Source organism: Acinonyx jubatus, chromosome D3, assembly GCF_027475565.1.
Source record: "Acinonyx jubatus isolate Ajub_Pintada_27869175 chromosome D3, VMU_Ajub_asm_v1.0, whole genome shotgun sequence".
NCBI lineage: Eukaryota > Metazoa > Chordata > Mammalia > Carnivora > Felidae > Acinonyx > Acinonyx jubatus.
Genome location: NC_069392.1, coordinates 32,915,101 through 32,927,836, shown reverse-complemented (window position 1 = coordinate 32,927,836; position 12,736 = coordinate 32,915,101). Strand labels below are relative to the sequence as shown.

Genomic DNA, 12,736 nt, shown 5'->3' with positions numbered 1-12,736 from the left:
CTCTCATAGGAGTCCAATTTTCTTGTCTCATAGGCTTATAGAAAATGTAGATCCAGAAAAGGCTGTACAGTTATATCAACAGACAGCAAATGTGTTCGAAGTAAGTCTGAATTTTACTTTTTTCCTTTAAGTATACTTAGCATGTTTAGGCTCATTTTCTGTAGGAAAATAGAGAAATGCAGTGACTGCTTTTAAAGGTTTCTGTGCTCACAGTTGAACTGTAGTTTTTTATTAGACAGTTAATAAGATGGATTAACAGCTTTGGCATTTTCCCCCTGCCCACTTTGATTGAGTGCTGTTACTTTCTTATCAAATAATTATTGGGAGGAAAAGAAGATTCCTAGATTAGAGCAGCCAACTGTCTCTTTTCTCTGATTCCTTCAGAATGAGGAACGCTTACGACAGGCAGTTGAATTACTAGGAAAAGCCTCCAGACTGCTGGTCCGAGGACGCAGGTAAGATTTCCAAAACTGTGTTGCTGTGTGTCCATGTAAACCTTCAGTCCACATTTGGAACCGTTAAGTAACATGGGGAATGGCTTGTTAATCTATTTGGTGTAAGCCACAGGCACACCAGGCCACCGAGTAGAAAGAGTAATGTCTACAAGGTGGAACATGGAATTAAATATTAAAAGATCTGCTGTTTTTGTAAACCTGATGCCAAAATGTATCATACATTGTGGTTTTATTGGTTAAAACCTGGCTCAGCAGTGTGGGGGAGCAGTTGTCTTGATACGTTATTTGGTTGGGTTATAACATGTTTCTCTTGAGGAGAAATTGCTGTACAGGCATAAATAACAAGATCCCCCCCAGTGTTCACCCAGGGAAGTTGACCAGTTCTTGAAAGTCAAATATTGTCATTAAATAGGGTATTTGCTTTTTTATCCTTTAAACATATGACTTAATGCATAAATAGCTGGACCCCAGAAACCTAGAATGCTACTGGATTTTCCTTTATTTTTATTCATTTACCTTAATTTAAGCTTAGTAGGCACTCTCTGTCATTAATAAAATTGTTTGCCAAGACACTGTTTAGTACTATTTAAGATGAACACACTTAGAAAACTGTAAATCTGAAGGTAGATAACCTCATTAAAATTTGCCCCTACTTGCCTCGTGACAGAAAAGACCCAAGATCTATTCTGTGAAGGAATCAAAAAACAAATGACTAAAGAATCAGTTGACCTTTTTCTGAGACTGAATTAAATGTTTTCTTCATGAAGACAATAGATTGTAAAATATAATTCAAACAGGTTTAAAGTAGCATCGGAATAAATTAATACAGAATTAATAACTTTGGTGTGTTTTCATTTAGATCTACTACTTTATAGGACCTTCTTTCATTGATTAGGATTTTTTTGTTGGGCTAAACGGCGTAGTATTTTTGTTGTGATTTTAAATTAAGAGTTTTGTATTAAACCGTGAGGCAAAACTTAACATATACATAAGCCTTGGGTCATTACATTTATTCATTTTACTTATCTAAGCTTCCTAGAGATCCAAACAACTGGAATGCTAACTCCAACGATTCCCAACTTATAAACGGTGATATAGTAAGTTGAGGTCAGTCCCTGAAAGGGTTTCTTATAGAAACAGAGCTGTCTGTGGTGATGGTCCCAGGTGGTGCAGCATAGCTGAAGTATACCTGGATTCTGATTCTCTGAGCAGAGCCTCGCACTTGGAGAGACAGGCACCGGTGCCCTGGACTCTTCTCATCCCAGGGCAGACAGGCATGCCCTGGCATACTTTGTCCTCTTCTCATCCACTCCCTGACAGTCCTCCCGCAGACCTCCAGAGCCTTCTTAAGGCCCGACCGAGGTCCCTTAACCACTGAAGGCATCCGAAGCGAAGTTGGAGCTAGGGACAGAAAGTCAGGCCTGCTCTGGGCACGAGTGCGCGCTGCTTCAGTCTCCCCAGGGTATTTCTGCTTTCACATCTGCTCACCTGTTGTCCAGACTGAGATTATCTAAAGCTGGTTTCTAGGGGGTGGAGCAAAGGGAAGGAGGGGGCCAGGAGGAGCTCCCCAGGAGGGCAGCTGAGCAGCCTTTTCTAGCTACATGTACATGGTCCCCGGCCAAGCAGTAGCCACCACCATTCCCAGAAGTTACTAGTCAGCTGTAGCGTGTGTGATGAGAACCATTATTCTAGAACAAATACGGAGTTTTCTTCACAGTCTGAGAAAGTGGTATGGAGATGCTGGAAGAGGACATTTATATGTCTAGGGCAGCCAGTATGTCTTTTATTTACTTCATGAATGTTTTATTGCCTTTTTTCTTCCTTTTTAGTAAAGGTGCATTGAAAAATAGTATTTTATGTAGTATCTTGAACAAAAATTTTATGGAAATACTTTCTTTAAGTTTTATAAGAACATAAAGATTGATTTGAATTTATTCAGGAGTGGTAAGGAATTTGATGTTTTGAAAACTATCACTGGGTATGGATAGTATGAAAGAGTTACAAGTCAGCTGTCACAGTACTGCCGTCAGAATTTCAGTAGTATGGGATGAGAAAAACCTGGAGGATATATGTTAAAAAAAGATAGCTGTGAGAATTTATGTGATATTTGAGTATTTTGAATATATACTTTGATTCTAATCTCAATTGGGGCTGTCAGTTGTCCAAAAGAACTAAAATAGTAATTTTATATAATGATAGAAAGAGCATCTAATAGAGTATAGCTTGCAATTTTAAATTTTATGTTTGTTACATTTAGAATAATATATTTTTATATTAATGTGATTCTGTAATATTTAGTCATAACTTAACAGTAGTTTCTAAGTATAGTGACATTAAATATCCTGTTTAATATATTGGTATTAGTCTCGTGCTCTTCCCACATTCCTGGAGAGCCATAATTCAGAAGTGAGTCAGAGTTCATTTAGGTTCCATCTGTGAGGCCTTAAATCTGTCCACACCAGTGCCCGTGTCCCCTCCCTGAACAGGCCCTTCCAGTTGGTTTGACTTAACAGACCATTCCTGTGCCTTCCAGAGAAGTTCTGAGGCAGCTGAGCTGGTTGGTAACACTGTGTGGTTGGTGCTCAGTGAACAAAGTCAGAGTGCTTTCCAGAGCTTTGTCATAATTCTCAGTGAGGAGGATAATCTGACTTCTGTATCAATTAACCACCCCCACCACTACCTGACTCCCCACTTCTAAGGCTCTCTCTCAGACTATCCCCTGGTGGCTGAGACAGTCACTAGACTATAAATACAGGGAGAACTGGGTGTGTGTATGTGGGGTAGGTACTAGTTGAACATGACTAGTTTCCTGTCCTTGTCCTGTCCGTTGTGATGCCAAGGTTTATTAGGGTGATATTAAGCTTAGTTGGCAATGTGATGAATTGGCTGAAAGTTTTGTAGGTAGTTAAAAATACGTTCTGGATTTCAGGAGGCCGTGGAGGAGTTTTGAGTTATTGTGAGGGAGATGTCCATTGAAAACTGGGTTGAGTGAAGTCCTGTGACAATTTCTTGCCGTATGCACATAATTTTTGTGGGGCTTACGTTTTATTTTATTTTTGAATTGTAAGAAGATCAAAAACAGTTTATTCTCTTTTCGGCAAAACCAGATGCATTTTATTTTGTTAGGAGTATTAAGAATTATCTCCATGTTCCATTATAATTTATGAATAATTTCCTGGATACATTTGAAAACAGTTGGCTTTATATGTCAGTTTCATGGACTTTTAGCCAAGTTGATCATTTTTTTAAATCACACATAAATAAACAGTATTTCTCTTAGATGGCTGTTTTGCTAACTAGCTGTTAGCACATGGAAATGATGTTTTTATGCCAAGGAGATAAGTGAGTCACGTGTGAAGAATACAGCCTTTATCGTTAAATATATGAAAAACTTAAAATGTGAAGATTCCTACTAGAGTGGTGTAATCTGGTATGATGTTCACCGAATGTCCTGATGTAATATATTTTATAAAACAGGATCTGGGATAAGCTCATGTCGTAATTACAAATGATACAAATGTATGTTACCCAGCATATTAATTTCCTTTTCTATATGACAAGTAACCACAAACCCAGCAGCTTAAAACAGCAGTCACTCATTCATTGTCTCACAGTTCTGCAGGTTAGAAGCCCAGCTCCAGTATAGCTGGGTCCTGTGCTCAGAGTCTCATTAGGCTGGAATGAGGTGTCCAGTATGGCTGTGAAGTCATTCTGGGCTCATTGGCTGTCGGCAGGATTCCTTTCCTTGTGGCTGTAGGACGCACACCCATATTTTCTTGTTAGTCGTTGGCCTGGGGGCAGTCCTCAGCTCTAAAGGTACCCATGGTTCCTTGGCATGTGCCCTCTGGACGGTTTACAAGATAGTAGTTCTTTGGCTTCTTCAGGGTTGGTGAGAGCATGTCTCTTGACTTCAATCTCTGACCTTTTAAGAGCTCTTCTGATTAGGTCAGGCCCATCCAGACAATCTCTCTGCTTCCCTCAAAGTCAGTTGATTAGTCACTGAGTCACCCCTCATAGGAGTGAGTTCTATCATATTGAGAGGTCATGCCCACATTCAAGGGAAGACTACATAAGGATATATATAAGGAGCAAGAATCTTGGGGGACAGTCTTAGAATTCTGCTACCATGTGCAGTTTATAAACTGGCCTTGTTCCCCAGATTTATCAAGTTGGGCTTAAGAAATTCCGAATGTATTTCTCCAGTGAGCCTTATTTTTTTTTTAATATAATTTATTGTCAGATTGGCTAACATACAGTGTGTAAAGTGTGCTCTTGGTTTTTGGGGGTAGATTCCTGTGGTTCATCGCTTACATACAACACCCACTGCTCATGCCAACAGGTGCTCTTATTGTATGAGGTATTAAGTTGCCAGGGTAAGGCCCACAGAAATTCAATTTAACTTATAAGAATTAAACCAAGCCAATACTGTGTGTGTGTGGTGTGTGCACGCATATGCGACTCAACTATTCAGGCATAATTTTAAAATTATCTTTTTTAAAAGATAATTGTTAACATTTTTATATGTTAATTTGGGTTACGAAATAGCTCTTTGCCTCTGCATCCAAACAGTGCAGACTGCTTGCCCTTTTGGCTTTTGGGATGAGGCCTGCACACTTTCTTGAGGCAAGGGTTAGGTGCCAGGAAGGGAGTCCCAGGATGGGGCCATGGTACGCCTGTAGAAAGAGACGAGGAGCTGTGTACGGTGTGCTGGGATTGAGGCTGTGGAATGGGAAGGGCGAGGGCCTTGGAGGATTCGGGGGAACAGTGTTAGCAGTGCCTTTCCTCTTCATCCTGCCGTCTGAGTGGGATGGAAGAAAAGGAAAACGGATGAGAGTTCATTGAAACCGGTGAATGGTGAGGACGAAAGGGACATTTTTCCTGGCTCACTGAGCAGCAGTGGAGCGTGTGGTGGTGAGGACAGAGTTGGGGAAAGAACTCTTCAGCTGTGAGGCACTGCCCTTGGGGTGTCTGGATGGCCTTAGTGGAAGGAGAGAACTCTGGGGTGATTAAATCAGGGCTTGTCTAATGCTTTTCACGGAAATTCACAGAGCAGTTTGTTGAATTGGATAGATGGCTCATTAATGGGTGATCTTTACCAGACTTAAACTTCTCTGTTTGAAGTAACTTATCCTTACGTGCTGCTTTTTGTCTGTCTGCTTGATGCCTGAACAGGTGAGTGGAGTGTTCCAAAGATAAGCCATGGGGCGCCTGGGTGGCTCAGTCGGTTAAGCATCCGACTTCGGCTCAGGTCATGATCTCGCGGTTCATGAGTTCGAGCCCTGCATCGGGCTCTATGCTGACAGCTCAGAGCTTGGAGCCTGCTTGTGCTCTGTCTCTGTCTCTCAAAAATAAATAAACATTAAAAAACAAACAAAAACATAAGCCAGATGTACAGAGCTCATGGAAACTGGGTTACTGAGCTAAAAGTGCTTTATGTGTTATTTTCGCTAAAGTCCGTGCTATCAAATACAAAGGCGATCTTCCCTTTAGGTCATTTAGAGCTGCCTTGTTTGACATTTCTTTGTTTTGTCTTTAGGTTTGATGAGGCAGCACTTTCTATTCAGAAAGAAAAAAATATTTATAAGGAGATTGAGAATTATCCAACTTGTTATAAGGTATGCTTTGAAAGTGCTTATTTTGTCTTTATATTTGTTAATTTTTCATATTGGTGTAACTGTGTACCTAGGACTGGATTCCATGGATATTTTTAAAAATAATTTTGGGCAAGATGGAGTAAGCCCCCTATAGTCTGTCTCTCCTGCTGATTACAGCTAAAACTTCTGGACAAAATATAAAAATTCCTGGACTCTGAAAAATAAAAGCAGAGGGTGAGTAAGCACTTGGACAGGCAGCCAGTACAGGAGATGGTTTCCAGAGTTTTCCCTATTTTTCTTGTGGCATTGCTTGCGAGAGGCCCCCAGTCCTGGAGCTCGGCAGCAGAGGCTCCAGCAGCTAAAACCCATCTACCCCATGTTTCTAACTGGAGGGACCCATCTATCCCGTGTTTCTCCCATGGCTTTGTTCTGAGGGTGAGTCCTAGTCATGTCAATGGCTGTGACGATGGTGCAGGCAGATGAAACACCGCAAGAGGCTTATCAGTCTCTTTGGCCAGAGGAGCTGGGACGATGAGCTAAGAGCAAGGTAGAACGCCCAGGAAGGAGAAGGGAATCGCGAGTGTGGGTGTGAGCAGGCGCCCACACAAGTTCTGGGTTTACTCTCCAGCTCCGCGTGTGCCGGACAGACCCAGAGCAGCAGGGCATAGGCTTTGGGAGCTGAAGTAAGATTTGACCACTGTCTAGGGCCCACAGCACCCTGGCAGGACTCTTGCTTGGAGCCGAGCCGCAGCGGCAGGGCAGAGGCGCTGAAGACCAGAGCCGCTGCCCGCCAGCCGCAGACGGAACCTGCAGTCTGAGCCTGCCTGTGGTATTGCCTGCTGAAAGCATCCATGCTCTCCTGAGAATTCTAGGAGAGTCTATGCAGCATAACATCCACAGTGTCGAGGATACAGCCCCAAAGCGCTCCACACAGAAGGAGCCAGGAAGTCGGCCAGTTTTCAAGAGAAGACAGTGGACGCCCACCCAGAGGTGCCCCAGATGTTGGAATTACCAGGTCACAACTTCCCAACCTTTTTTTTTTTTTTTTTTTTTAATGTTTTACTTATTTTTGAGAGAGAGAGAGACAGTGCAAGCAGGGGAGGGACGGAGAGAGAGAGAGAGGGAGACACAGAATCCGAGGACAGGCTCCAGCCTCTGAGCTGTCAGCACAGAGCCCGACGCATTGCTCGAACTCACAAACCATGAGGCCTTGACCTGAGCCGAAGTCAGACGCCCAACTGACTGAGCCACCCAGGCGCCCCCACAACTTCACAACTTTGAAGCAGCTGTTGCAACTGGCCCATGAGGTGGAAAGGCAAACAGATGAATGGACAAAAGGACTGTTGTTTGCTCTTCTTTTTCTTTCTATCTTCCTTTCTTTCTTTCTTTCTTTCTTTCTTTCTTTCTTTCTTTCTTTCTTTCTTTCTTTCCTTCCTTCCTTCCTTCCGTCCGTCCTTCCTTCCTTCCTTCCTTCCTTCTTTCTTTCTTTCTTTCTTTCTTTAAATAAAAACTAAAGATGAGCTAAATGAGAATTTTGGAACTGAAAAGGCAATGTCTGCAGTAAATATTGGATGAACGTAATCTGATAATGGAGATGATAAAAGATACAGTGAACTTAAAGATGGATCAGTAAAAGTTGTCTGAAGAACGGAAAAAGATTGAAAAACCGGTTTTGAAGAGCCGTTCTGCCAATAAGATCTTATCAGTCATATCTTTGGTCTTAATGATGCTTTTGTGGGCTTATAGATAGTATTGTTCCTATTACCTAAAGTTTTTATGCATTCATTTGTCTTTTTCCTACTGTCTAAGAATTCCAGAGTATGATTGTGGCGTCACAGGTCTCCCCTCTTTTTCATTCCTTTTTCAAGATTGAGCCTATGTAGATACCTAAGAGACGTTTTCTTAAGCGTGTGGTAGTTGTGTTCTAAGTTGTGTTATTCAGTGTGGTCCTCAGACTGGCAGTGTTGGGACACCTGGGAGCAAGCGGGATTGCAGGCTTGCCTCGGACCCCCTAAATCAGCCTTCATTTAGCAAGACCCTGCGTGGCTCGTGGGCACAGTACAGTTTGACCTGTGCCGTTGTGTGTTTTCCTTCACGCGTCCTGTGGAAGCTACTAAGAATTTATAACTCTCCATACGACTCCAGATATCAGGGGATTGACTTTGCCAAACAGATGTAAATTTGGGCCGTAATCACCTCTTCTGTTTTAGAAGACAATCGCTCAAGTCTTAGTTCACCTGCACAGGAGTGACTACGTGGCTGCGGAGAGGTGCGTCAGAGAGAGCTACAGGTAAGATGGAGGCAGCGCTGCCCGGATGTGCGGTGTTAATGTCTGTAGTTCTCAGTGGCAGACCACTGCTTAGACAGCTGCTATTGGTCCTGAAGCCATTTTTGGTTTTTAATACATTTCATAGTGGTAGGAGGACTTCCCTAACCACTTCAGCAGGATTTTGACAAGTTGGAATCTTCCCTGTGTTTTTCTCCTGGGGATTTCGTGGGAGTGAATGACTTCAATGATTTTGTTCTGTTTGCCTTCTAAGAAAAAAAGAACAACAAAAAAAGGAGTAAAGAAATGTTCTCAGATTATATGTTACAGGAGGATCATGTCTTACTGAAGGTAGTTCAAATGAGTGGTCTCAGCCTGGGCACTGCTGACATTTTGGGGCACATACATAATTCCTTGCTGTCTGGCCTGTCCTGTACCTTGTGGGGCGTCTGGGGCATCCCAGGCCGCCACCCACTTGTTAACAAAAATGTCTCCAGATATTGCCAAACATTTGCTGGGGGGCAGGATGGCCGGGGGGCAGGTGGAGACGTGTGACTCGTGCTTGCCGCAGCATTCCAGGGTTCAGCGGGAGTGAGGACTGCGCCGCCCTGGAGCAGCTCCTTGAAGGCTATGACCAGCAAGACCAAGACCAAGTGTCGGAGGTCTGCAACTCGCCCCTTTTCAAGTACATGGACAATGATGTAAGTGGCCTCTTTTCTTTCCCCTTCAAAGGTGGAGGCTTCTAGTGAGATCATTTTTCTCCTGTGGGCGTGTGAGATGTTCCCCTTCTATTTTTCACCTCTGGCTACTGCCAGACAAGGAATGCGGCAGTTGCCCTGAATTTCACCATAGTCTTAGATTGTTGAGATGTCAGCCATGTGGGTTCACAGCCATTTATCTAGCCTTCTGTTGACCATATCTGTAGTTTTTAATTCGGTTCCAGTTCTCAGCTTTGCCTTCCTCCCATAGACCTCTGTAGGTCGCTTAGTTTGAGTTTTCTTTTAGGCTTCACTGAAAGAGGCTCCTCAGGTAGTGGCCTTTGTAATTCAGGGGCCTTGTCGGAGGCCCACTTCCGTGACAGCTGGTTGTGTGACACGGGGTATTACTGAACTCCTGAACTCTGGAAGCCTCACTTAACTCATCTGTAAGAATGGAGCAGCAGGTCCCTGTCTCGCCCACCTGTCTCGAAGAATAGATATGCATGTGGGAAACAGCCTCGCACAGTGCCGTATACAGAGCGCGAGCCGTGTCTGTGGGTCTCCCTTGTGTGTTTCCCTTTTCAGTAGATTGATGCGCCCCTGTTCATTTGATTTGATATTAGAGCAGCTTAAGACCTTCGGTTTTTTGTAATGATGTATATAGGTTTTTTTCTTGATAAATTCTTCTGTAGGTTTTTGTAAGTTTGATGATTTTTGAAGAATTTGTCTCTAGCTTAACTTCTCATTTACTGCACAGATCTTTATTTTGTAGGTACCTGCCAGTATTACTTAGCGGGTCCCAATGATCTCAGATTCCTAGGTGTGGCAGAGAACTGATGTTTTTACTGGTTGCATACCTGTCACGTCACGGTCATGAGCCATCCGCTGGCAGAGCAGTGTGGGTTGTGCTGTGGGTGTTCGTCCATCTAAATGGTAGTATTGGTAGAGAACTAAGATCTGTCTCGTATAGATAACTACTGTCGACATGTGGCACACTGAGATTCTGGTCATCCAGCTCCTGAGAACATGTTTTGTCGTTGACAGTATGCTAAGCTGGGCCTGAGTTTGGTGGTTCCAGGAGGGGGAATCAAGAAGAAATCTGCAGCACCACAGGCTAAGTCTGAAGGCGCCACTGCCCCTGCCACCGAGGAAGACGAGGACGAGTACGCCGGAGGCCTGTGCTAGGGTCTTGGCTCCGCAGAAAGGAAGAGGAAATTTCTGACGTGCCGTTCATGGACTTGGACCTTGTCTAAGGGGATCCAGACTTCACTGCAGTCATGGTTTTGAAAATGCTAATAAAGACTCATCTTTAGTCATCATTTTGCGAAGTCACCCATTGTACCACTACCTGAGAACTTTTTTTTTTTTTCTGTCCATAAGAGCCTTTCTAAGACACCCAGCAAGAATGAACAGGTAAATGTATTGTCACATTTTAATACAGTTGATTTTGAAATTTGCGAGCCACAAATGATGTTCTAAACAAAAGGGACAGTAGACATAGAAATTCTTTCCTCTTGGGCTTTTTTAATTTATTGTTAGAGAATTTTCTTTGCATTTTATTTAATCATTGCTGCTGAAAGTAAAGTTTACTGGTTAAACAAAGTAGTATTTTAAACTTTTGTTTTGAAAAGGAGATTTATCCCCAGTGATATCAGATACATTTAAATTATTAAATCTAAGTCTTTTCCAAGGCAAGACTGGGACAGGATGCTATTTTGAGCCTTACAATATTGTTTAGCCCAATGAAAGGTACATTTAAAGTCTTACACGTAAATTGAATCCTTTGAAGGCATATTTAGCTCCTCTTTGAAATGCATTTTTTCCACTAAAAAAACACAGCGGCTCTCCCCAAATCCACTTGGTTTTGACTAAATGGGAATTAATGAGGACTGTTTTTATGCATTCTAATTCCCAGCAGTCTAGAACATTTCTTCCCTCCAAAATAATTTTCGATTCACTTAGAGCTGTAACCGGACGGTAACTAGACGTGGGAATGCTGTATACCATAGACATTTAGCTGAGAGGGAAGAATGGTTTCTGAAGTACTTCTGTTTAAAGGACTGACTGCCAGCATTTTAGTCCTGGTGGGTATTCCTAAGAGATTATTTTTGAAGCATTCCTTTTTCACCTCTGTCTCCCAGTCTGCTAAGCGGAAAGAGGCACCGGTCAGCAGCAGGGTGCCTTCTGCGGGCAGGGTGGTTTCCTGTCCGCGTGTCCTGTCTTCACAGAGCCCGGCCTTATGCGAGTGCAGCCTGTGTCTGTTCGCTGCTCCCTGAAGACCCCAGGGCCGATCCATCACGATGTGTGGTGTTTAGCCATGGTTTTAGCTGAGGGAGAGGAGGGCTTAGCCAGGACGTTATCTTCATGTGGCAGGTGCTCTTGGGTGGGGGTGGGTGGGAGGGGAGACAGATTTATTGAAGACCCTATTTAAAATACTAACAAATACAATGTTTGGATTCCCCAAGTTGCTCTCTTAGTTCTGGTAGCAGCCCATTTTCACTGACTGTGTGGAGATTAACTTTGAACAATCTCAGTAAAGCTGCACTTAGACATTTGTACTGAAGGACATACTAGAATGCTGCCAAGATCCCGCCATTGCTGCTGTGCCCTTTAGATCTAGTTGGAAACTTTGAGAGCCTCATATTAACGCTCCTGTGAGCTAAGTCACCATCTGTCTAAACAGATTTGGCAGCACTTAAAAGATACTTTAGACTGTTTGTTTAAAGACCATATTACCCATTGCAGCCTTGGAAAAATCGGTAACTTTTACATTCTAAAAACGAGGAGTGATTGATTCAGTGCATTCTGCATCCTCAGGGCAGCTGACCCTTAGCAATGTAAAAGGCTCTGTTTCTTCCAAGTGCAGCCTCCTTCCCCCTCCCTGCCCATGCTCAGGGACTGATGTGCAGGACGCACGCTGTGGTGTCCAGGAAAGAGCCCTTGTTCCATCCTCATGCAGTTTAGTGTTCCACGCACGGAAGTCTGTATCCTGAGTGTGGTCCGAAGTGGGAAACGTGTGTTTACAACAACAGGAAAACCTTTTGCAGAGCTCGCGCCATCACTTTTACCAAAGTGGAAGTCTGCATGAGTATGCTCAGAATTGAATACTTGGTGTTCTATTATATTGTAAGTGAAGTCGATCTACAAATCTATTTAATATATTGAATTTCTTTGTACATAGAGTATGTATGGTATTTGTGTATGGAATCTGTGCTTCCTTCCTATTTTTTCCAGTTCTTTGATGAGAAAACATTAAATGTGTTGTTACAGAAATGTAGATTATTGCTTCAGTGGGAAGATATTATGAAAATAAAATCTGTAACTATGATATATATATATATATGATATGAAAGTATGATTATTACTGTTACTCATTTCGCTTTACTTATTTCCTTTCTTCCAAGAACATAGTCTCATTTATGTGATTTCCAGCCATACATATACAAGAACAATATTTTGTTAGGTCCTGTATTCTGCTCTTTGGGAGTCAGTTAAGTACCTTTAGGAGTTACTTTAAACTATTTGAGTTTTTAAGATACTGATCCTCCAGTTAGTATAATACTGTACTATCTGCTGCTTGTTGAGGTGGAAGACTTTAATTACTCTCTTGGAAGAGGTATTAACCTCTTCCAAGAGAGTAATTCTTTCACGAAGGGAGGCGGTGGAAGTCAAGTGCATCATTTCCAGGCCAGACCACTTACTGCTGGAGGGACACTCATGAGT

The 12,736-nt window shown here is 42.7% G+C and overlaps 1 protein-coding gene across 1 annotated transcript in view; it reads left to right on the top strand.

Annotated features, from left to right (window-relative positions):
- The window catches only part of NAPG (NSF attachment protein gamma), a 28,634-nt gene extending 16,282 nt beyond the window's left edge, over nucleotides 1-12,352 (top strand). The window contains exons 7-12 of the mRNA XM_015061615.3: nucleotides 34-100; nucleotides 385-455; nucleotides 5,992-6,070; nucleotides 8,260-8,339; nucleotides 8,887-9,016; nucleotides 10,058-12,352. Coding sequence (XP_014917101.1) covers nucleotides 34-100; nucleotides 385-455; nucleotides 5,992-6,070; nucleotides 8,260-8,339; nucleotides 8,887-9,016; nucleotides 10,058-10,198 — 568 coding nt within the window. The 3' untranslated portion in view covers nucleotides 10,199-12,352. The remainder of the gene's footprint in view (nucleotides 1-33; nucleotides 101-384; nucleotides 456-5,991; nucleotides 6,071-8,259; nucleotides 8,340-8,886; nucleotides 9,017-10,057) is intronic.
- Nucleotides 12,353-12,736: the final 384 nt, after the last annotated feature.